The sequence below is a fragment of the Ammospiza caudacuta genome, chromosome 1, assembly GCF_027887145.1.
Source record: "Ammospiza caudacuta isolate bAmmCau1 chromosome 1, bAmmCau1.pri, whole genome shotgun sequence".
Lineage (NCBI taxonomy): Eukaryota > Metazoa > Chordata > Aves > Passeriformes > Passerellidae > Ammospiza > Ammospiza caudacuta.
Window position 1 is genome coordinate 89,641,229 of NC_080593.1, and position 26,669 is coordinate 89,667,897.

General features: G+C 37.9%; 1 protein-coding gene across 1 annotated transcript in view; it reads right to left on the reverse strand.

The window, feature by feature from the left end:
* MOCOS (molybdenum cofactor sulfurase) overlaps positions 1–26,669 on the reverse strand; it is a 207,621-nt gene that overhangs the window by 166,905 nt on the left and 14,047 nt on the right. Inside the window, exons 2-3 of the mRNA XM_058805961.1 lie at positions 13,031–13,120; positions 10,367–10,433 (exon numbers count right to left, since the gene is read on the reverse strand). Coding sequence (XP_058661944.1) covers positions 10,367–10,433; positions 13,031–13,120 — 157 coding nt within the window. The remainder of the gene's footprint in view (positions 1–10,366; positions 10,434–13,030; positions 13,121–26,669) is intronic.

A 26,669-nucleotide genomic window follows, 5' to 3' on the forward strand; every position in this document is an offset into this window, starting at 1 on the left:
CCCCCCCCCCCCCATTCGGGGTCTCTTCCTGGATGTCGTCTTGGGTTGCGCATTAAACCTGACTTGACGCCATCGAGAATCCAGCTCCTTATTCCCCGTCGCGTTGGCACCGAGATCGGTCCGCAGGCGAGCACAGCCCGAGGCCCTCAGACGCCGAGGGGTGCTCGCATTGGATTGCAGCTGGGTGTCGGCCTGCCCTCTGCTAGCCGGACACTGACCACCCAGGCCAGATACACCCTTGCCACAATTGCAAATGTCTTATTAAATGATGGCAGATAAAATTCAAATTACCAAAACTGTCCATAAATACCTTTTGCTGGGAAGGAACCATTCCTCAAGCATGTTACTGAATTATTATATGGTGTACAGGATATTGATGGAGTTTGCATTAAGTATTTTAGCATAAAGTTTTACATACGTGGCTGGCTGTTTGTTCCTTGGAAGGCCAGACAGGCACTTCCCAGCAAACTTGTACATGGGGACTTTGGGGTTTGCAGTGCATTGGTGTGGGACTAAAGGCTTTACAGCCCTGCAAGATGAGCAAGGCAGCTATTGCTTAACAGAACATTTTGGATTCTTGTTTTCACCTTCCACAAGAAGACAGATATGTGTGAAATAAAATAACTTTCAGCTTTTATGAATTTACAGCAAGATTGTATGCATCTTGGGACAAGCTCTTACCAGCAGGCTGATCTCTTTCTCCTTTTGCAAGTTAGCTGGACAGTCGTTGAACTGGAAGTTTCACACCCAGCTTACCAGAGAGTCACACTCTTAAAAGAAGACGTAATTCAACAACATACAAGATTTTGGCACCAGGATTTTGGAACCAACAGGTCAGCAACAATTTTTTTAGCAGGGGAAAAGTAACTAGGATTGTGCCTCACACCTCTGCTGCAGAGTGCTTCCCTTGTTAGTACAGGAGCCTCAGCCCTATATTCTAGAGGTCAGTTTTAATATTGTTCGTATCTTCCATCCTTTTGTGGTTTTGTGTTCATTTTTTTTCCTTCTTGTAAAGCAATACTGTTTTCATACATAGTTTACTCAGAAGTCAGAAATATCTGGTCTGTGACCACTGACAGATATTGCAAAAAAGTGTTTCATGTGTCTAAAATCTCCTTTTTATCACATGACAGGTTTGTAAAAAAAAAAAGTATTGAAAATTTAAACCCTTTTATTAAGGTAAAAACATACAAACTAAAAGAAGCGGTTAGTGGATGGCTGAGAAAACCTGTGTGTTGGAAACATCATTTGAGAAACATTGTCTGCGATCACTGGATTCATTACAAGACTAAGGCATCTCCATAAAAACCAAAGTACATACATCAAACTCCTCTAAACAGTCTCACTATCCAAAAGCTTGAAATAAATTCTAAAGTATTCACAACATGGTATTGAGCTGGCACTCAATAATATCAATGATGCAATTTTCTTCTGCCTTGACACAAACCAAATACACTAATAAAACCTAGCAAATTAAACCTGGATTCACTAAGTGTTATTAACCTTAATATAAAGGACACAGTTATCTTAAAAGTCTTGCTTTGTTTATCATTCACATTCTTTGTTTATCATTCATATTTTACCATCACTTGTGCTGCTTCTTAAAGGCAGTCTTTAATTTCAAGGACACCATCTTTGCTTACAACCTTCAAACTAGAAATAAAGTTTAAAACAGGTAAGAAACTTGAATCAATGCAATCAGCAGAAAAACAATAGAAAGAATAATGAAAGTTAGAAGGAACTGATTAATATTGCCAGCATACACTACAAAGTTCTATCTGAGTTTTAGGTACTTATTTGCTATTATTTCAAATTACCAATTAAAGTTAGTGCATTTAGCTTCAAAACAGAATGCTTAAAGTGATCAAGTTTAATCAAATTATTTTCTCTTCTTTAAGTCATTGTGGTACCCCTAAACAAAAACTCTCTGTACAAAATCTCACAATCTTCTTTGATTTTTGCTCCATTCTTGTAAGTATCAACCAGTTTATGGACCACATTATCACTTCCAGCCTTGCATGAAGTTTCCTAACAAAAACAAACAAGAAAGCTCACGTTCCAACAACTTTATTACACTCTAGAAGAATTCCCAGAAAGATGTGCTTTCTTTCTGTCTGGAAATCCATTGTGCCACCAGATTTGCTCTATTTGTTTGAAATGCTCATGCCATTTTCTTAGCTTTACAACACTTTTGTTCTTCCCATAGCACCCAGAACACTTGTTGAGGTCACACTACAATTTCAAGAATTTTTCATTCCATCTCAATTACCAAACCCTCAATTGCCAGGCTACAAGATTTACTTCAACAACCCCATTCTATTTTGTCACACACTTCAGAAAGATTAGGGTAATTTGGATCAAGCCCAAAGACAAAGTCATTGAGATTGGCATGGGGGATGAAAATTGCGTTTTGGAAGTAGCATCTAGAGGAGTTTACCTTGCTCAGCCTATGAAAACAGGTCTCCGCTACTTAAATACATCAGAAGGGGTTAATAGTAGAACAGACCACAAAAGCCTACAAGCAACACAAAATTTGGGTGTAGGAACAAAAGGACATTGGTTTCTCAAGACCCACTGTAAGAGGGAGAATTCTGCTCCTCATAATGGGGAAACATCATCAACAGTAGATGAAAAGTACTCTGTAATAGCTGGAGATGAAACACAAAATCCTGAAGGTTACATGCATTCCCATACTCTTTAACCATACCAGCTGAGATATGTTTCTGACCTGGCTTTCCTGAAACCTGGCACCCTAAAACCCCTACTGGGCACACACAGACTCATTCCATCCCTGTCCAGGTCAAGGTGGCTAGGTTATACCACACCCTCACCCCCTGACAGTCACTGCCCATCTTTCCAAACTCCTCAGTTTTTTCTGCTGCTGCAGTGCTCGTTGGCTCTGCTCCCTGTGGTGTTTAACACATCCCCTGGGTAGCCTGGAAGCTGTGCAGCTGTCTGCCTTTTGCCACAGAAAAGTTTTCATCAGGGCAGCCATGAGCTCAGCAACAGGCTGTTACACATTTAATGAAGAGAGCTAGCTGGCACTGCCTGCGGCCAGGTGCAGTCTCAGTGCTGGGGGAAGGAAAAAAACTGCTAAGAGACATGGGATATTAACTGAGAATTTCAGCAAGACAGCACGTCGGAGACGGCAGCAAAAAAAAAAAAAAAAAAAAAACAAAAAACCCAAAAAACCAAAAACAAACAATAAAAAAATCCAACGGTGTTAGGACTACAGCATCAAGCATGGCTGCTGTAAACAACCTGCTCATTAGAGAAAGGGAGCTGAAGGCTTGTGCCATCATTTGACAAAGTAAATGTGTCTGCTCAGTGTATAAGATCAGATGAGCTACAGATAGTCTGGAACAATGCAGAGAGGAAATTGGCGTTATCACAGATGAGAAGGCAGCCATAGTTACACTTGATGTATCAGGAGCAGAAGATAATTCTAAGGTTACATCAGAAAAAAGAGTAAAAAGAAATGTGATGAAATCATTCAAACACTGCAGAGGCACCTACCCCAAAGTTACTACTACTTGCACATCATATCTGCTTCTGGACAAAAAAAATAGCAGAAGATCCTGAATACATTGCTATATTCAGGAGATGAAAAGTTCACTAGTAGTTAAAATATATATATATTCATAATTAAAATAGTAAGTCATTAATTAGTTATCCCCCATTCATAATAATAAAAACATAGGCAACACTAATAGCTATTGACTTTGGTGGACTTTAAAATATAACTACTTCAGTGGATATCAGTGTTAAAAGTATTCACAATCGTGATTACTAAGGATCATGCAGTGGGGGCAACAAAAACAGTACCAAAGTGCCAAGGGAACAGAACAGTAAGTAGAGTCAGAACAGGGAGTCAGAATTTTGAATGGGAGCAAAAAGACTTATAGTGCAAATGATGACTTTTTAAGGACTCAAATCTGCTATCAAAAGTGCAGCAAGGAGGGGCTCAGATGGAGAATAAAGGATGAGTGCAAAACACTGTCTTGCAGCAGCAATGATACCAGGAATTTCAGATGGATTGAGACACATATGGCAGGCACCATGGAAGCCCTTGGGAATGTTTTAGTGTGTCCTCAACAGCTTAATTATAACAATAAATGAAATACTCATATTGCTTTGCAAGTGGAATGAATAAGATTCAAAATGGAGCTCAAAACTGGGTTTGCTAACTTCTCAGAAAGATTATTAGAGACTATTTTAAAAGGCCCAGAAATAAATTATCTCTGTGTTTCTAAAAAAATAGATGAATTAGTATTTCCCAAAGTTATGATTTTAAACATGAAAATAAGGTATGAACAGCACAAGTTAAAATTTTTCAGTCATGCACTTCTTGCTGCAGGATCATTGAGTCAGTTTCAGATGGAGCAAAACAGAAAGTGTCCATAGGCTTCAAAAAAATAAGACATGAAAAAAATCAGCCAAATTTTGAATAACATACATAATTGAAGATGGATTTCCAAATTTCTTGACTTCAGTCAGATGGAGCACCTCTCCAATGCTACATAAGTTGTGCTGAGAAACAGCAATGCACTGAAGCCAAAAAAAGTTGTCAAGCATAACAGGTGCACACAGGGGATGGCAGAAATTATATTTGTGCTAAATATCTGGTCTTCCAAAAGCCTCACTTGAAATACAAATAATCATGTAAGCCCCTAATGAAGTTGTCAGGCTCCCCTGGAGTTGGCAAAGGAGCAGCTAGTGCTCCCAGCAGCCAGGAAGGACAATGTTACTGCTCCTTGAACATCCAAGGCAATGCAAACATCACCAGAAACGTCATCCACTGGTGTCTCACAATGCTGCTTCCTAGGAAAAGCAGCTGCAAAGCCAGAAGAGGCAGGAACACTATATTTCTTCTGTAAGTATTGTATAGCCTTGGGAGGGGAAAAAAGCTTCCATATAAATCCTGAAAAAGACAAAGAGACTGATAAAATGAAAAAAAAAAGGAATTTATATTGGAGAAATTTCACTATTTTTTTCAGTGTTTTGTTCCAGTTGGACTATCTCATTCATCAGCTCTTGTGCCCTTTCAAAGACCTCCCCATGGGCGCAGAGGCCATTGGGTCCCTGCCAGAAAAGCAGCTGAGGATGCATCAAGGCTGTGTGCATTTAAAAAATGTGAACTAAACAAGCGCCTGAATCCAAGTAAGCCTGTACCACTCTCCCTACTCTGAATGTTATCTAGAGAGCAATGGCACAAAAAGATCTCATTTAAACTTAGTCTCCATAACTGCTTAGTCACAAACACATTATAAAAGCAGAGTCCTGAGGGGTTTTTTTCTGAATCAGAAAGAAAAAAAAAAGGTTGCATCCAGTCTTTTTCAGACCTCAATGTAAAACATTTTAGCCACCCATACTAATAAAACTCAGAATTTCCCAGAAGCATTTAATCCTTTTTGTTCATAAACTAGTAATCGTGACCTCCAGCTTTTAATTTATTTTACTGAAGAATTTGTTTCTTTCAATAAATGAAGAATTCCAGATTTGACTCTTTATGCAACAAAGATTAGTCAGGGAGCATGACAGTGCATGTATCAATTTTATTTGCTACTCTCCATATATATGAAGGTATACAGCTGACTACCAGAAGAGTAACAGAAGGCACTAGCAATTCCTTTCTAAAGCTTCAGGTCATCAAGTTAATGATTAATGAATTTATTAAAATAGAGCTGAAAGTCCGGGAGCAAAGTTCCAAAGTAAAACAAAGTAATTTTACTTGTTCTTAAAACAGTCTCCTAGCTCATTCAAAAATGACCAGTTACCCTGACCAGAAGCTTTTTACTACCTTGCATAAGATTGCAAAGAGTAAACCCTCCAAAAGTAATAGATTGACTCATGGAAACAACTGTTTATAAAATGGAGTCCTTTGCAGAAAAGGCTGGTGTGGCTGAGGGAAAAACAAGAAGGATTTGCACCAAAGCCCCTGCTGTGCTGTCACTCAGCACATGACAGAGCCCACAGTGGGGTCATCAGACACTCACTGGGGGCACACTTGGAGTGTTTAATTGCACGCCTAAATAATTTCATGAACCACAAGGAAAAAGTCAGTCCTTTTGCCTAAACTCTTCCAAAAAACCTATCCATTATTCCTAATTATCTTCTAATGCCTCTCTCATTTGCATGTACAGCATCACTGCAGTGAGCACGGTGACCTTTTGCTGGACTTCTCCAACTGTGGTGCTTCAGAGTTGTCCCACTGAGCAGTGGGATCAGGAAAAGCAGTGATTGCAAATGGTGCTCTAAAACAAGCACGCAAAAGGGCTGAACCACCCTAGATTGGAAACAAGGTTTTCAAGCTGATGGGTGTCACTAAGGAGGACAAGATGCACTGCTCAGATGTCACTCATCCATACGGTCTCCCGTCAATGACCTTTGCAAAGAACAAATCAATACTAAGAAGATACTGTATCTACTGCTTCTTACTGTGCAGGAAAGGTCAAGCCATTTTCATGTATGTTTCAGTTCCAACATTACTGTTTTCAGACATGGAACTGCTTAAACTCAGGAATTAAAAAAAAAAAAAATCTCTATCTTGAACAAAGCACCATTTCAAAATGTGTTAACTTAAAGAAAAGGCTTGGAAGGGAAAATTATTTCTTAAGCAAGGTATGATGCTTGCAGAGGAAATGTAAAGTTCTATCTTGCTATCATGAAATGTTCTCAAAAATACAATGCAAATGAAATTATAAAGAGCACTTATGAGACTGCTTCCTTAGCATAATCTGGTACCACTTGTGTGTTTTACCACAGAAACAAATATATTTTTAAAACACTGAGCCATTTACAGTCGTTTTGTGCATGCCCATGTTTTTGATTCTATGTACTGATTAATCTCCTCTTACAGCTCACTAGATAGCATATTTTGAGAGAAGCTCTTATAGAAAGACATGTTTTGGCCCTATATTTTAACTTGATCCCATTTATCTCCTTTTAGCTTCAGTGACAAAATTCTGTAATTTACATTTTGCCATGGTCTAGGAGATGCTTGATACCAAAATCATAACTGAAATTTCTGGCCTTTTTAAAAAATATATATTTGAATTCCCAAAGCATTATTCAGCTTAACACTTCATAGGACCTGAAAGTTCAAGGATGAACATCAAAATTCTATTACAACACTGTGCATACATGAAAAAGTATCCTGTTATATATCTTAAACATACCACAGATTTCAAACTTCAGTTGGGTTCTGGTTAGAAGACACTGATGACTATTTGATATCGCAAGCGCAAGATCCACAAGGACAATGTGTTAAAATATTCAGAAATCTAGTATTTTAAAATGCTTGCATATGGGAAAAGGGTCATTTAATACTCAGTGTAATGAATTTCTGAGTTACATTAACTGCAGCATCATACAGAGATATTGTATACTCTTGTTCTCTAGCTGTGTGGAAGTGGAGCAATGGCAATGCCATACATCCATAAGCAAAGTAATAAAAAAGGATCTATAATCTTTGGACACATACATGTAATGCATTTATTCAAGGTTTATTATATTTCTTGTTTCCTCTTTCAGCACCACTCATGGTTAATGTTGAGTATGCACAATGCTTAAAATCACTCAGCTGCCCACATTAAGAAAAGAGAAGCAATATTTTAAAGAATAAAATAGTTATTTCTAATTTTATTGCACTTGAATTGGTTAAGAGGTAAAGCATCTTTTTATAATTTTGTAAATCAGAGAAAACATCCATTGACTCAATTATTTATTCATGTTACTCTATTGCAAAGCCACATTCGAAGAATGGTTTCTCTCTGTCAAGCAGATATGAAGGTAAAACCAAATCCCTCAGCTTTGCACCATTGAACAGCATACACTGACAGATTTGCTGTTACCCATATCAGCAAATATAAATCTGAAATTAGGTTTGGTGTTAATTTTTAATTAGTTGATTGTGCAATCACTTTGGAAAATCAAATTTAAAAAATAATTAAAAAAAAACCAACATTTTCTTGGAATCAAACACTGAAAAAAGCTATACTTCAGACTGCAACATGTGCCAAAACCAAATTACAAGCTAGCAACTAATTTTAAGATTTCCAAAACTACCTGCTGAATTTCACTGAGGAAATCCAATCCACTGTGATGCAGGACAGAGCTGCCTGTCTCCCTGTCTTGTCATACTGCTTATTTTGATTAGTTGCAATGGCATAGAGGTATAGATTTTTAATATACTTTTATTGCATTTTGGATAGCTGACTTATTGACAGTAGGTTTGGGGCATTTTCTTCCTGAATTTTTATGACTATGTCTTTTTGACAACTGTGCTTTTAAATTTTTTATTGGGAGTTTAAAAATGGCTGCATCTCTTTAGGGACCAGTGAAAAATTTTATTAGGTGTAATATCAAAAAATGTTCATTCAGATGCAGAGGACATTTTAAAAAAACAAAACACACAAAAACCCCCTCAATACTAACATTGGTATGTTCTTGTCATCTCCCATTCCGCCCTTAAAAAGTCTCAAGCTCTTTTAAAGCAGCATCCAAAATAAAACATGCTGAAAATGGAAGTTCTTTTCAAGTGATCTAGGTTTTTACACAGTGAAAGCCTATTTCCTTACTCTCTAACAACAAAGCACACACAGTACAATAGTAATTATTCTAAAAACAGTTCCACTTCCTACTGTGCCTTCATAAGCAGAACTGTGAAACAGCAACATTGCAAGAGCACTCAGTAAATGGAAATCGGAATGCTAACTCTGCATGCGAGCACACAGGTCTGATCAAAAGACTCTGCAGACTGTGGGTATTGCTGTAACTGGCTGTAAGTGTCTGCTTCTGAAGACAGCTATTCCTCATGTATTCCAGCGACCTGAGTGGGTCGCTGGGGTGGTGAGAGAGAAGGACGAGAATCTTGTTTCTTGATCAGAAGGCTGGATTTATTGATATATGATATAAAATACATTATTACTATACTAATAGGAATAAAGAGAGAAGTTTCAGAGGCTGCTAAGCTAAGCTAAGAATAGAAAGAATCTAAAAACAAGAGAATTCCCTGTCCCTGTGTTCCAGAGAGTTTGCCCTGTGATTGGCTCTAATATTGTACACATGGAACATGAACCAATCACAGGTGCATCCTATTGCATTCCACAGCAGCTGATAACAATTGTTTACATTCTCTTTCTGGGGCCCTTGCTTCCGAGAAAATGCAGAAATCTGAAAGAAAGAATTTCTGTGAAAAATGTCGGCGACACTCATGGGTAGTCTCTTTCATTTCATTTGGCCATACATTAATAGGTTGTCATCCTGCACAGCATTAAGAGAGGGCTGTGGCAGAAGCAAAAAGAAATGCTTTCTCCAGAAAGTTGGTGATGGGAAGGGGGAAACAGATTGTAGCCAGCAGCAGCATCCAACCAGAAATTCTTGAGTTTTTTACACTGCCATACAAACAGTCAGAGAAAATGCAGCAGAAAGGTATAAAACAGATTTTCTTCATTACAACTATGAACACTACAATGCTATTGATCTGAATTCTGTGATGTATTTTGGAGAAATATTTACTTTCAAGGAAGACGATAAAATAGGAATCCATTACGTTCTTTACTTGCCTTAAGTGCGTCATTAAAAGCAGGGAAATAAACTCAAAGCATCCATATTCTGTGATATAAATACATTTTACAAAGTAGCAAGAGTTTTCTGAAACAAATCCCTAAAACCAATAACCAAGTGCCTAAGTGGTATATTTCATCATGGTGTCAATCATGACAAATCACTTGCAAGGTGTGTACCTTCAGCACACTCCATCGTGAGCTTTCAAAGGAATACTTTGTTTAGAAAATCAGTTCATTTTCTTGCCCGTACCCAGAAACCCCAACACTCAATTTTACCTTTTTTTCTTTCTACTCTTAAAAGTTATACTGAAAATGCTTTAAATGGTATTTTATTACTCCAATGGAAGTAAGTACCTGCTGTAAAACAACGTACACATTCCCATAAGGTTTTTGCAAATTCCCACAAGCCATTACACCCTATTTAATTTTATCTGAATTTTAACATGTCTTTGCACCTAGTCCCACCTTACTATCTTACCATACCATCTTACTAATAATCACTTCTGAAATTCCAAGTCCTACATCTTAATTAAAACTGTGGACTTCTATTACAGTACTAAATTAACCACAGGACTTTGAGGATTTGGGCATCTGGGAGGAAAAGAATTGATATGATCCAAGACTTGATTGGATCATACCCAAATACCTTTTATTTTAAGAGCGAGGTGTTTCCTTTAGGTATTACAGATGATCCTTAGAAAATGGCATCACATCGAAGTAATCAAAACAATGCAGGCCTAACCAAAATGAAAACTATCAAGTGCATCATACAACATCTGAAATAAAGATTATTCTACCTGTATCGAACATGCTCAATTGTGTCATATGTCAGCTTGCTGCTGATATTCTGACTATGAGGGTTGCCTAGGAGACAAAAGAGATACAGAAATTAATCATTAATCACAATTTTGCTATTAAATTTCTCTTTCATCAAAGTATTACACCAAGAGAGCCTAAAAGATGATAAAGATTCAGTGCATACTTCACAGCAATTCCCTGTAGCCCCTCAGGGAAGAGAAGGGACATACAACAGGACAAAGCAATTATGACAGACCTAGAAACTTCAGCTGGATCTCTTACTAATATTTAGGCAGTTCCCCTAAAAAGAAAATTAAACTGCATATGCACAAATGTACTAGAAAAACTACAGACAGAATGCACATTCATAAACATATCTGTGCAGTAGGTAAGAAGCAAAAGACAGGATCTGGAGATAACAAACAATCATGATGAGAGAGAAGAATTAATCCTTGGGTTTTAGTGTCTGAAATTCAAATAATTCATTGAAATATAAATTTTATTGCAAAATTAGTAGCCACCTTAGCCCAGCTCAGCACAAGCATATATACCAATTAAGACAGTATGATTTTATGTTCTTGACCAAAAATTATTAAAGCAATATTCAGCCAGACACAGCACACTTTCCTATTAGCAAATACTTAGAGAACATGTAAAAACAGTTTGGAAAGGGAATAAGGAAAAAGTTGCTATACTAACACAGTGTCTGCAGTAGGCTCCAATATTAGCTACTCTTTTCAAAATCTAAAAGTTACGCTATTGAAAGTTGTTGAGTGAGGTGTTGAAAATAATAACTTTAGAGTTCAAATCCAAAACTTAGACTTTTCATGTCAATGATGTTCCATTTCTGTAATTTCCAATTCAAATATTTTCAATTTAGAAGTGAGACTATATCTTACTTATATTACTTTCCCTTATTTACACATGCAACAGCTAAACTGCAGTTCTTTGGGCCTGTGGATTGTCACCGAGAAAATAAAAAACCTGCAAGTCAAACTCCCCCTTCATTCACATCTGCATTTGTTAAATTGACTCTTCCTATACTGTCCTTAGACAGCATTTACTGTCCTTAGAGTATGAGAGGTAAGTGGAAAAAAAAAATATTGACCATGCTGGAGCTCTTGTTATAATTTTAGATTAAAATACCAATAAAAATATACAATTTTTTTCTCCTATAGCATTATAGGTACTATGCAAATCTGCTCCAAACTGGCAGTACTACTATTTCTATTCACAAACATTCAATTGATTCACAAATTATTTTCTTTTTTCTGACACAGATGGTACTTATTAGAAGGGTCGAGCGCAATGTTTGAAATAACTAAGATCAGAGTGCAGACATTTCACTTTACAATGTCTGTGGTGACAGAACGTTAATTTTTGTATCACTGGCATGCACTTGAATAGGAGATCTTCAATGTAATCAAATCGATGTATTTTATTATAACAGAAAAAAAAAGCCCCTATCTCTATAAAGAATAAAACTTATTCGTAGTGGAACTCAAATTTATGCTCTGGATCCCAGCCTTGCCAGCATTCAGGAAAAAGAATAGGGGGAAATGACAAAATGGCACATGGAGAATGAAAACTACCCAAAACTCTCAAGTGGCTTGCCCAGGTGACAAACACACGTGCACCAGTACTGAAGTGAACAAACATTTTCTTGTAAAGCAGTGGTACCTAGTTCCCAAGTGAGGAATCCCTTTGTTCCATGTATCAGGGAGCACAAGAAACACACAAAACTAGGAAAAAGGACACATGACCCACATATAGTAACACACCATAGGAAATTTGATTACTTCAGTGGGACTTCTCACAGCATAATACTCTACAGTATATTTTTTTTCTGGTTGAGCATGACTCACTTTAATGTAAATTGTCTCACACAGTATCAACATTTCTTATACAATGGATGCTGCTGACTTTGTATAAAAATCACTCAGTGTGTGATTCTCGGCTAGATAATAACATCAGAGAGAAATGAAAGGTTTAGGCAGAGGATCTGGGGATGAAGTACTTACAGGTGGTGCTGCAATAGTCAAATCTCAACCCAGATATTACACAATTCTGTAGATACTTTTACTCATATTCCTCTGCACAGGATTGCTTTGGCAATCCTTTTTCTGAGTAGGCACCTAAGTCTAATAGTCAGAGCAGAGCAAAGTCTAATAGTACCTATTCTGTGCCTAAATTCACTTGGGATCTTTGAGCTGTGCTTTCTTTTTAATAAAATTCTTAGACTGAGTCACAGTATAAGTTCTTTGTGATGACTCTGTCTGAAACGGAGGTTGGTTCTGGATTCTGGTCCTTGTATAAGAAACTAGGTTTGCATTTTTGTGTGGAAATAAACCACAAAGAATGAACAGTGCTTATAGATAAAATGTATATCTTTATCCCAAGCCTGGCGCCCTAACAGAGCCATGCAACAGAGCCATGTTTGCTTTGATCTTTCTTCTTTACCAATATAGACAGGTCTTTGGCCACCAGAGAATGAAGCCAGGGGTGACACAAAAAGCCTATGCCTCCTTTGTAAAAGCACTGGTCTTTCAACTACCCTACAGCAGCATTAAAAAGCCTGCAGAAGGTCTCTTCCAAGAAGCTCAGTTTTGAATGATTTAGATGGAAAGTTGAGAAGACTCATAGGAACATTGCTTTGCACTTACCATAAACATTGTTTCTGAGGTCATCAGTAAAAGCTTTAAGTAGACTCTCCGGGAAAAGTGCTGAACCAGCATGGTCAAGGTAAGTAATCCCTAAAATACAAACACAATTACTAGTTTCAATTTTTAAAAGATTTTCAATGCCATTTTCTCACATAGATTACATTGTGAAGTGCACCATCCAAATACCTCTTTTCATCCACTAGCAGAAAATTTTTAAAAAGGATGAAACAATAGAAGGCAAACATTTTGATTACCTGTGTGTAATTTTTAATCAAAACCAAAGAGGTCCTTCCTTTCATGCTTAGATTACACAGTCCTTGGAAGATAAAAATCTTTTGCTTGGCCTGTACAAAAATGAGCAAGTTGGTGTCTTCAGCCATAGTACCTTGCTACTTCTAGGCACTATGTATTTATTATGAAAACTACTATTACCACAATGCTAATAATTATTATTAACAGCAAGACTGATAGTGACATCTCCTTGCTGACAGGTGATGCAACTCTCTCAAGAACTGACAAGACGTAAATCGTTTCTGAAGACCAAAGACAAGACTAGTAGAAGTTTTAATGTATTTAATCATGTCTCTCCACTCTGCTACACTCAACATTCAATTAATTTTTAAAACCTACTTTTATATTATTAAGTTATTGTAAAACTTTTAAATAAATGCTTATTGGAAATGAAGGCTTTTTTATGTTTGGCCATTTTAGATTTCTTAAAGTTTAGCAATTATTCTTCCATTTCTCCAGTGTGTTTCATGCTCTTTATTAGTTTTCTTATTTCACTTACCTTAAGTACTTCAACCTATTTCAAATTTTAATAATTATGAATATGATTAAGATTAGAATTTATTAAGTATTTTAAAGGTCTTCCCTTTCCACATGGATTTAAAATTAAGTTAAGCTTTAAATGAAACGTCTCGACACTTGGAAATATATAATATTATACATTATGTCACTCTACCAGTGATCCAGTGGGTAAAGCTGTGAGGCAGGGCTAATAATAAAACCAATCCAGACATCCACCCTTTATTTTCAAAAAAGAAGAATCCTCTCCTGCCTTAAGATTTCCTCACTTTGAGTACCTAGCAGAAGTAGAATTCTTAATGATGGCTTGAAGTCAGTCAGGTGTTTAAGGTGCATGGACAAAACCAAGGGTCAAAAAAAAAAATAAGGGTCAACTTATAGCTGTACAGGTTTTTAAGGTTTTTACTTATTTAAAAAAGATGAATCCTAGGAAGTTTCTCCCAAGCAGTATGAAGCAGCACACACAAGCACTCAGGGGTCAAAACGCATATGGAGGTCTGTCCCGCTCAGTTCCCAACAGCTGCTCAGCTCTCTGTAGGAATGCAGGGCTTTGGAGAGAGCACACTGCCCACAGCAGGACACAGCCAGACCCCTGCCCAGCACTCTGCCACAGCTTCTGCCAGCAAGGGGACAGCAGCTTTCCCTCCAGCAGGACACATGCTCACCATGGCCACCAGTAGCTCAGGCAGGTCCTGAGATGGAGCTAAAGCATGGAGCAGCAGCCCTGACCTCCACCAGCTGCCACAGCAGCAGTCAGGGCAACAGGCAGCCCATGGTCACTGGCTACAGCTGGGAGAGGTGGGAAAGGCAGGACAGGGGCTGAGAATGGGAAGAGGCAGCCCTGAGCCAGACACAGGTGGAAGAACTGCTGTCCTGGAGGGGAACACCCTGGCTAACACTCTTCCAACAAAGCCTCCACAGAGGGGCCATTTGGCTCTCATGGGCACCAGGAGCACAGCCAGGTGATGCTCCTCTGGGAGCAGCTTCTGTGTTTGGGCCTTTCCAGCTCCCAGGATGGAAACAGCACTGAAGTCATTATACAGTTCTACAGCATGAGCAAAAAAACAGGCAACCAGCTGAGGCTCCTCAAACACAAACCATCCACTGACAAAGGACAGGCACTTCCCATCCAGACCAACATTCCTATGAGACAATGTGGACTAAACGACCTCTAGGTAAAGGCCCCTTAAGTGGTTTCTCAAGTTTGATTCCTTATGCAGCTCATGATGAAGGACAATATTGCAGTTCTGTGAAATGGAAGCATAAAAAGCAGCTAGTAATTTTTTAAACTCCTCCTCTGGGTATAATACTTTTAAAATCTGTGAGGAAATTTGGCTGAGGAAGGAAATATTATTAATTCTTAAACTTTTATTTTATATTTAATGCTGCTGTTTAATTGAAAACAGAGAGCAGCATTTAATACTCTCTCCCACTGCCCAAAAAAAGAAATGGGCTCCCTCATCTTTTGAGGCTGCACTGAAACAAATATCTTCATTGCTATTGCACTTTTATGATGTAGTTTTTCCTTGCTGTCTTATTTCAACCAAATTGTATTTTTAAAGAAAAGAAAAAAGTGGCACATGTATAACACAACAGAAAAAAACATATTAATAACTTTCATTGTGTTTTTCCCCTGGTTTAATAACATTTGCTATTTTATCTTTATTGAGTGCACATTAAGCAGAGATTTGTCAGTATATAGAGAACAATACAGTTCCCATTGTTTCACTGTGGTATTTAGTATATAGGCTGTCAGCACTATGAAATGATACTGTTTATGGGAAATAACAGGAGAAAGAAAATATAATATGATCAACCAAAAGAACATTAAAATGCAATATCCATCAGGACATCGTTTCATTGCTCAGGGAAAATGCAAAATTAACTTTTAGTTTAATTTACATACTATTATGTTTGGAGTGTGTAACTGACTTCACCAGTCTAATAATATACCAACTATTTGATAAAATCATATTTCAGAAGTAGGATTTTTTAATACAAGTATCAAAAACCATGCAATGTGTTAGCATTAGTCATGGAGAGTTATTCAGCCAGAGTATGGGTTCATAAGCTGCAATATTCATATGCTAATATCCTTGCAGATTAATTTTACATGGGGAACTCTAAGAACCAATACAAGCCAGTCTGTCCTGCTGGAAAAGTCCTAGCCCAGCTCTCTGATCTCCTTATGTGCTGCAATTCACCTCTTAACACATCATATACCATATCTGTGTACTCTTGGCCCCTTGTAAAAAACCTTCTTCACACACCTACATACAGCCTCATAAAAGCCAGTTTAATTGAACATTTCTATCTCTTAAAAGAAAAAAAGATAATTTAATTTGGAGCATTTCAATAGTAGAGATTAAGGCCAAGCAAGAACACTCGACTGGCATGAAAGTCTGAAAACCTGAAAAACATACAAGGAAAAGAGAAACTACCAGATCAATCTTTGTGAGCCAAATGTCTGCTTCTGACAAAAGCACACTTGCCTAAAATGTGACTTCACGCAACTTAGAAGAAATTGAAAGACGTCATTTGATGAACTGAAAGTTGAACTAAATCTTTTAGTAACTACTAAGCTGTGTAAATGTCTACCCAGAGGACAGTCTCGAGGGGAAGCACGGAGAGCCACCCTGGAGGCAGGGTAGCCACCCTTCCTGCAATGGCCTGGTGCCACAGGGCACCAAGTGACTAAGCTCCTACTTCACAACCCACCCATAAACCCATGTCTAGTCACCCAGCTCCTCTCTGGCTAAATGATTACTACTTTGGTATTATGAAATATGTTCTTTTAATCCTTGAAACTGTTATTGGTGCTACACATTTCTGAACTTTGTCTACGTATCACTTCCAAAAATAACCAATTTACCTACACACCATCTGGACACTCTGTGTTCACCTCCTTAACCTTTTGTTATTCTGTGGTTCTACTACAGTCACCAAAACAAGCCCGCCTGAGCTCCACAGGTTATTTCTCACAGTCTTGACACTTCAAAATTCCTGCACTCCAGCTGATTATAGGCTGCCAGTTTTATTGCCCAAAGTCTCATAATAAAGAATGAAATGTGTAGTTACAAGGCAGCAACTCTACAGAGTCATAAATTTTGATTGGTGGATATAATTGCTATTCAGTAAGATTACATACACGATATTACTTGGAAAGCAGATACAGAAAATGCCCTAGGGAGAGAATATATATCTTAAGTATGGCAATATTAACAAAACCAGTATGAAATAAACACAAGCTGAAGGCAAAATTAAACATTATCTGTCAAAAGATAAATATCACATTTCCATACACCAAGCCATAAGCGGGAGAAAAACAAGTGACAAAATAGGGAGAAGTGGGCTCTCTACAGAGGTTGTAGACAAGTGTGATTTCATTTGGACACGTAGAGGTTTTAACAGATAGGATCACATCTAGGAGTACCTCAGACTCCTAGAATCACAGAACGGTTTGGGCTAGAAGGGACCTTAAAGATCATCTCGTTCCAACCACCCTGCTATGAGCAGGGACACCTTCCATTAGCCCAGGTTGCCTGAAGTCCCATCCAACCTGATTTTGAACACTTCAAGGGATGGGGCATCCATGACATCCCTAGGCAATCTGTTCCAGTGCCTCATCACCCTCACATTAAAGAATTTCTTCCTAATATATAATCTAAACCTAACTCTCTTCCAGTTTCAAGCCATTTCCCCTTGTCCTGCCTGTCTTAGGTTGGGAATGGGGGTTTGTATTCTATTCCTATCTGTTAGAGGTGGGGCAGTCATCTTCTGTTAATTGGGCAGTTTTCTTTATTCCTTCTACAACCAATCCTCCCTCAGGAAAGATATCTTCTGTTAATGGGCCATTGAGTCTCACTGCATGACAGACAAAATTGCATCATCCTATTGCGAGAAGCTCCACCCACAGGAGGAGCCAAGCATTCCTAACTGGATATAATCATCGATTTTGGGATACCAGAGCAGCCTTTCTCACTGGATTCCCAGAGGAAGACTAGGCCCATCTATACCACTGCCAGACCTTCAGAGGAAGACTACACCCTTCTACAGCATCACTGCTCCAACAGAAGCACACCTGGCACTCCAGGAGGACTGCCGCCACCATTCTAATTGGAGTGTTACCAACACCCTGACCAAGAGGCTATCAGGTTGTGTTCTGAATCTGTCAGTGTTGTTCTGTACTAACTTTTTATTGTTAATTTTATTTTTTATTTTCTCCCCTAATAAAGTACTGTTATTCCTGCTCCCATATCTTTGCCTGAGAGCCCCCCCTTAAAATCAAATTTATAACAATTCAGATGGTGTGGGTTTGCATTTTCCATTTCAGGGGAGGCTCCTGCCTTTCTTAGCAGATACCTGTCTTTTCAAACCAAGACACTGTCACTACATGCTCTTATAAAAAGTTCCTCTCATATTTCTTGTAGGCTTCAAATACCAGAAGGCTGCAATTACATCACCCCAAAGCCTTCTCTTCTACAGGCTGCACAATCCCAATTCTCTCAGCCTTTTCTTATGGGAGAGGTACTCCAGTCCTCCAATCATCTCGGTGGCCTCCTCTAGGTTGCACTAACAGGTCAGTGCCCTTCCTGTGTTGAGGACTCCAGAGCTGGATGCAGAACTGCAGGGGGGGGTCTCAACAGAGCAGAGCAGAGGGGCAGAATCACCTCTGTCACCCTGCTGGCCTCGCTGCTTTGGATGCAGCCTGGGATACAGCTGGCCTCCCAGGCTGTCAGCACACGTGGCCGGGTCACATCCAGCCGCCAGGTTATTTTAGTAATCTAAGTCAGATACCCTTTGGAGTCAGCTCCTTCTTTCCAGTCACTGTGTAAGACTTAGCTCCCCCAAGGGATGCTCCTAAATTAAATAGCACAAAGTAGCTTTAACTATGTAATGTAGTACATACAGCCTTTCTAAAAGTGCCAGAAGTTCCTGACACAGGGCATGGTATGACACAGGGTATGATATGCCTACACACTGTATGGACAGACAGACAAAGATCCTCATTATGCAAACCCATTAATAAAGTGCATTAACAGAAAACAAAAACCTACTAATATGGCTTGAGATTTGCCTTTTCTGGATATTTTCTGGATTAAACATTTAATTAATATTTTTACCTGCACCTTCAGTTCCTTTTTGACATCGATTTAGACAAAAACTATTACTTCAGAGTATGTTTTCTTAATAAAAACATGCCTCTCATCTAAATAGTCCTGTTCTGCTAGACAAGGTAATGTTTTATGTCCCTTGCTTAAGGCCAAGGAGCTCTTCAAAAGACCACAAAAGCATAGTGCTTGATGAACAAGGCCATAGATGCTCAAAGCCTGAATAGTTAGTATGCAGTTAAAGGAGTTCCTCAGCATGACTTTACTTAATTGCTGCAGGCCTGGTGAAGTAACGCAGCAGTCAGCCCACAGTCACGGGGCACATTCTGCCAGTCCACCAAATTCATCAATTCAAGTAATCACAGCTTGTCCTGACCGCCAAATGCTGCTCCACACTAGGCGCCAACCAATCTGGATAATGGTACCAATATTCTAAGGGCTGCTATCCCGTTACAGAATTCTGTGGGAAAATGGTGTTTAATTAATGTGTTTGAGTGTTTGACTTGATGGACTCATTACAAAAAGCAAAGCATGAAATTTGCAATTACATTTATCCATAATAAGCTCCCATTATTTTTTCCATGTGCTACTGGCTTGCATTATTTGCTCTCACTGCATTATTACCTACAGCAAAGTAGGCAGAACATCAAAACCCTTTACAGAGAATACCAGACACTCTCTTTGCTTGCTGTACTCCCCAGCAGGGGCTATACCAACTCTACAAAAGCTCTTCAGGTGGATGAGGTTATTCAGTGTCATTATGCACTGACACTGCTCTATGCATGAGTCTCTACTTGTAGGTTTCAGTTTACAGCCTACTGAGGAAGAGGGGAGCACAAAAGAAAGTAATGATTTCACATTTACTAAGAAATCACATCCAAACCTATGTATTCTTTGCAGCTACAGAAAAAAAAAATAGAAAAAAAACCTTCAAGCCATCAAATTTCATCATTTGCCAACTCCTGTGTTAAGTAAGACTGCAGGAAAGGGATCAACCAGCACTCTCCTTCATCCTTACAGGCCTACCTGTAAGGCATAGCTTTACTCAGTGCATCACTGGGGCAGGAATAAATATCGACTGCACTCAGTGATGTTATTTCCATGGACAGCTTTAATGGGTTATGTGAGACTGGTTGAAGTCTTATTTGTGGGCATGAACCAGAGGTATCCCAGCTTCATACAAATAACCTACTGCAGCCTGTCTCTCTGTCTTTGGATGAAATATACATCACAAGTGATTCATATTCATGCATTTCTTCAAACAACTACAACCTGCTCAGACAAAAAACAGCATTCACACCTCCCTAGAGAAGATATGATCATCTTTCAGTCTCTTTCTTTTTTCCCTTTCTCTCTGATGAAATTGATCATATGAAAGAAGAGTTGAAAGAGAGCATATTCCCCATTCTTCTATTACCAGAAAATGCTTTTGTTGGTTTTCCAGAAAATTTTACAGAAACATTCACATTTGTGTAGGAAAGAGGCAGTTTTGTGTAGGAAAGAGAATTCCCTCTTGAGATGAAAACACAATGGCAAAAAACAATGTTTAAGGTATCATAATAATTGTTTGTAATAGCGGTCGTTACCTAAACATTTTAGTAGCATACTCCTGCTTTTTTTCCTTTCCTTTTCTTCCCATGAAACAGCCACAGACTTTTAAAAATGTTTAAAACTGACTTTTCTAGTCAGTTCTATTTCTTGCTCTGTGACCTGAAATAATGGGCTTCATATGAAATTGGGGACAAAACAGTGACTCAATATTCTCTCCAAAATATATAAAATTAATTTTGAAGATATACAGAAAGCCTTTAAAATTATTTTATGTGTTCCAAAAGTACTAGAAGATAAAGTAAGTTCAAAACAAAAACCAACGAGTAACCCTTTGCCCTTAAAACTCATTTAATTACACAGAAATAATTCTTTATGAGCTTCTGGCAGCTGGAGCCTTGGGTTGAACTTCCAACCATAGCAATAATTAAAAACCCACATGAGAAGTGATACACACAATGAACACTCAACGAGAGAAAGCAAAAATCAATTGTTCCCACCGTTGAGGCCCTGCAGAAGTACTTCCTGGCCATCATTCCTTCCCAATGACAAGACCACATTAATGCCTTGTTTGGCAAATGTACCCCTACTTCTCTCTGCTGTATTTTCTGGCAAAGAAGCAAGGCTGCTAATGCAGACCAGTGGTAAATTATTCTCCAGTGGAAGTTCTTCATACAAGGCTCCCCACAGACATTTAGAGCCCTTAATTTCCTTCTACCATCCAGCAAAAAGTCCAGGAACAAATAGTGAAGATGAAGTTCAGGGATTTAAGAATAAGTAAAGCATAAATTTCTGTTCAGCATAAATTTGCTCTTTCAGGGGAAAATATGTAAAATCAAATGACCACATTACCAAGAGGAACTGTGCATAAATTCAAAGACTGCGGAATGAAGAGTGTGAATGAGGTCTTTAGCAAAAGCCACACTCATAAGATGAGAGGTCTAAAAAGTTTCTCCTGGTCCAAAAAGTTTCTCCTGGCCCACAATGGGCAGTCCTTTGCTACAACAGTCTTCAGTTAAGGTACGTCCATATTAAAAACAAGCAAGTTGGTTGTTAGTCCCTTTGCTCAAACCAGAACAGCGCTCCAGAATTGCATCTTCCTAGTAAGAAACTGCATTTCAACCTCTAGACTGTTTTTCCATGACCAGTGTATTCTCATATCTCCCATGTCAGCGTTGCTGTGATTTAATACTTATCTTCAGCCATTCAGCTTTAACAGGTATTTCTCCCTTGAAAACCCAGTAGCATCTCTCCACCTGCTCTGGCTAAAACTGCCGTGTTCTTTTATTCTTAATAAATGGTAATCCCAAAAACTCATTTCAATTCCAGCCATACCTCTTCCAGGTGGAAGGCCTTTCTCTGGGAACAACAGGGGATTGGAGAGCAGGAGTGGGGGAGCAGAACAGGCATTCCAGAAGGTGATGTCAGAATTTTGGAAACCTAGAGCAGGTGTCCTTAACTTTTACTGGAAAAATACCTCGTTAGACCAACACATCCAGATTTCTTGGGTTACACTCCTAATTGTTATTCCTGATTTACAATCCTAAATGATTGTCGTGTAGTCAGAAAAAACAGCATTATTCAACCAGGGAGAGGTTTCAATGCTTGAAATGCCCACATAATGCTTGACCAACATCTCCTGTATCTCCTTTTACCCAGTGAGCAGCCCTCAACCAAAAGTGAAACCACAAACATGACACAGCAAGAATGGTGTGTAAAAATGTTAAGCGTAGGAGTTTCAGTATCACTACTGAGTAAATACTTAAGACTTAATAGAAACAGTTTACATTTAATGAGGCAGAGAAAATACCGAGATTTCATTAGGGAGATAGTAACTATGCATGAAAAACTATGTATAAGCTTTTCTTCTGTATATGAATTGGGTTAATCTAGATATTTTTCCATCATAAACCTTTTGGCTCCAAGTGTCCACAGATTAATTTATACTTTATAGTAATTTAATCCAAACTGCTCTCTCGGGTGAAACTTTTTAACTATAAATAGACCCACCTAAAAGGTAAGATTATACTCACTTGCTTTACCTCTATTGAAGTTAATTGACCACATGAGATACGCAGATATCAATAACAGAACTCATTAAATAACCTTATTTCTTATTTAGGGATTTTTTAAAATAAGAACTATTTTGTATATTTTTTGAAGACTGACTGTAATTTCTTGATACCTCCACAAAATTCTAATAAATCAGTAGAAAAAGCATCTCCTAATTGGAAAATAAAATTGTTTCCACCAAAAAAAAAATCTAACAGACACAAGTTTCTCTAAATAAAATTTAATAGGTATGCAATTAAATATTGGCATAAATGTTCTGTTACTACTTTATTTTACTCAACCTAAATTAGTTTCCACATGTTCCATTTTTTAGGGGTATTCCCAAGCATAGATTCAAATACCCAACAAACATTTTCAGAAATGTTCTAGGAACGAAAAAACACATTTATCAAAAAATACTCTTATAGGAAACCAAAGGTTTTAATTCTGAAACAGTTTAGCAACTATAGAGATTTGTTAACTAGTTCTGACAAAAATACCAGCTTGCTAATGAGTAGGTCTGAAAACAGCAGTATATGATAGAAATGCTACTTAACAGACCTGCTTTAAATACAAATAATAGCATGCATCTTCCAGGTACTTAATTTATTTTAAAGTTCCTTGATGTCTGTATTAAACATTTCTAAAAGAAAACTAAAAATCTCTTGAGCTATTGGCACAAACATGTAATTTACAACCATCTTCCTTAAAGAATGGCTAGCATGTGATACAACCTTTGGAAGTTTTGTGATCACTTTGAATCTGACTTTGGGCAGCAACAATCCACTGTTGCACACAGCCATAACGCTGTTTAGAAGGAGGAGTTTGTGACCCTTCAAGAGGCGCTACATTGCACAGGGTACAGATACTGCGCTTTCAGAGGATAGGCTCTCTGTACTCAAAGGGCTGCAACCCAACAAAAAAAGGTCTTTTCCAAGGTCCAGTGACTCGAAAGGACCCCATGAAGAGTCTGATTGAATTTCTGCTGTACTACAGTGAATAACCGAAGCAGAACTTTGCCTTCAGGTCACAGAGACCTCAACTCTACAAAGAGAAACAAACTCCATTCCAACATGAAAACACATGGCAAGGTTTCCAGAGCCTTTGAAATAATTATGAGTAAATCTGAGTTAAACCATTAACAAATACACTATAACCAGCACTTCATAAAAATACTGCACTGATCGCCTTTCTGGTTTTAGGCCAAGTTAAAGAGCTGGGTTACAATTTTTGCAGAAGCCCAAATGACCTTTGAAACAAGTGAAATTTTCTTTTCTTTAATCAAAAGCATTGGACTGCTTACACAGCTGCATATTCATCTGGCACCTACAGAACACTTTCAGTCTCTAGAGTATGCGTGGACTCTCTAAAAGTCCAGATACCAATTTTAAAAGTGCAACATTTGTAATAACCCATAGGCAAGAGGAGTAGGAGTGCTATAATAACAGGCAAAAGTAACAGAATCTCAAAATCACACAAATCAATTTACTAGAGTCAGTTATATCAAATGAAGAACTGCTCCAGAGGTGTGTTTAAACATCCAGGTGATTCTTTATTTCCTCCTAGCACATATTGTACATATCTTATTTAAAAATATGCACAAATGTGCCTGTGTACGCAGTGCTGAGATGGGTATACGAATATATGTAAATAAGTATCCCCTTTAGAGGATAATTAGTGTTTTCCTGTTGCTTCTCGTAGCAGAGCATAAGGAAAAGCAGATGTGAGCCTGAAGACTCCCTTCCCTTACAGCTCTTTTTCCACTTTCTCTTCTCTACCGCTTCTCCAATTGTACATTTTGATATTCTTGGCAAAGTCATAACTTAGAAGCCATCACATCTGCTTTCAATTAAAATCAACATCTACAGAACATCATCAACACTCAACAAAAACAACACCAACTTTCAGTAACAATATGCTAACCACAGTTACCAGTGAGTATCTTTGCACACTCAGGCCCACTTTAATTTGAATAAATTTGCATCCACTATAGAACTCCAGTACTGGGGACTGAGCTCAAATACTGCTCAGCTCAATGCACTTCTACTCAGTCAACTACTCCTTTGCATCTTTGTTTATCAGAATGCTCTATGTTTAAATGAAAGTAGTATTTGGGACACCAGTGAATTTAGTCCAATTTAAGTTATTACCAAGAGATATAAATAGCTGAGCATATTAAAAACCCAATGACAGCCTGACACTACTGATATAAACACACAGAATTTCATTTTTGGTAGCAACCTTACATTGGATACCTTTGGCTACAAAAATGAGTTTCACCATTTTTCATTTTTAATTTTTTTAATGGACCAAGCAATAAAGCAATTACTACATCATCTCAGTTTTTATCAGCTTCACTAGGTCATAATATAATTTCTCTCAATCACAGGGCTTCTTTCAATACTAATGACTTTCAAAATTAAAGAGAATTATAATTTCATCATAAACAATTCAAAGTACTAAATACAAGTGGCCTCATTAACACTAGACTAGCTTTGAAAATGAGTAAAATATTATACATGGAAAAACAAATATTCCAGCTTCCCTAATCTCTGAAGTCTGAGCTTAAATTCACAACTCTGCCCCAACACCAGCTATTATACTTTGCCTCAGAGCATCTAAGAAAACATGATATATTTAAAAATCAAGGTCTTCCCCCACAAACTGCATAATTCTTGAATAAATGACAAGACCAGACACAACATTCATGTAATATATCTTACTCAATTTCTGAGACAAGATACTTGAAAATGCTACCTAGATAAAACTACAGATGGCATATAGGCTTCCAGAAGTGACTACAGTCACTTGGATTCCAAGTATGGGTAGAAATTCCCTCTGTGGTGCCTTCTCCATAACTAGCACAGTCACATGGAAGTGCTAGACCTGCTGGAATTCCTTAGGCAGGCCAAAGGCTGCTCTTTCTCTACAGACCATTTCTACAAATGCTGTACAACCCAGATGGCTGAACATGGCTGGTGACACATGAACAATTACACAAGTGAAGAAATTCACGAACTGAATCCATAACGTGAAATGAGGATTGAGAGGTATTTTAAGTGAGGTGAGAATTATTTATGACAATTAATTATCTAATTAATAATGAACAGTATTACCATAATTGGAAAAGTAATAGTAATTTACTTTTATTTCAAAGCTAACTTATGCACTGTTAATTTTCAAATACATCCTCAGACTAGACTAGAGTTATATGGAGTTGCTATAACTAGAGGTAACATCTCAGAATAGTACTGAGCTTCTGTAATGAGTTCTTTTTATATCCTCAAAATTTCTACTTTTTGTTGAATTTGTGCTTGCAGAGATTTTTTTACCATATTCCCCCAAAGCAAGTATGTTTAAGGCAACAATAGCACATTTGGTTTCCATAACTTGCATTCTAAAGCTACTTATTAAGATGAAATAAACTTCCTTTTAAAATAAAATAAAAAATAAAATTCCGTTTATTTTTAGCAAAACTGCATGAATATGTTTCACCAGGAAAAACCTAAACGCATCAACACCACTTTCTAAAATAGTGAGTAAAGGTTCCTAGTGGAGCACAGAAAGGCCAAGGTAGGGCTCAGGGCTTTGGAAACAGCCCTAAAAGGGGAGAGGAGTACACCTCTAAGCAAAAGAACAACAAAATCAAATTTGTTAAATAAAAATTTGTATGTTAGCATGCCCTCATTTGTGTCCTTAGTTACAGCTACCTCAAGAGGGATCCAATTTCTAAGGAACTGTAAGATCACAACTACTGTAAATCTGGTTGAGTAAGATATCTCAGTCTGCCCACCACATTTCAAATTAGACTACTAAAAATTCAAACAATTATTGGGGAAAAAAGTATGGGTCACAATACTCTGAAACAGTGGTAACTCAAAGAATGCTTCTAACTCAGTGCATACAACAATTGGATTTACATGTTTCATTCCAGATCTACTTACTTTCCAAAACTTCTCTCCAAACTTATGCCATAAATACTGGAATGCAAGTAATCCCTATTATGTCATATAATCACCACCATAACAAAATTAATGTAATAATTAATCCCCAATAGTAAACCAAGAATGAGCCCAGGCAATCAGCTGTACAGAATGCTGGTTTCATGTGAGATAACTGCA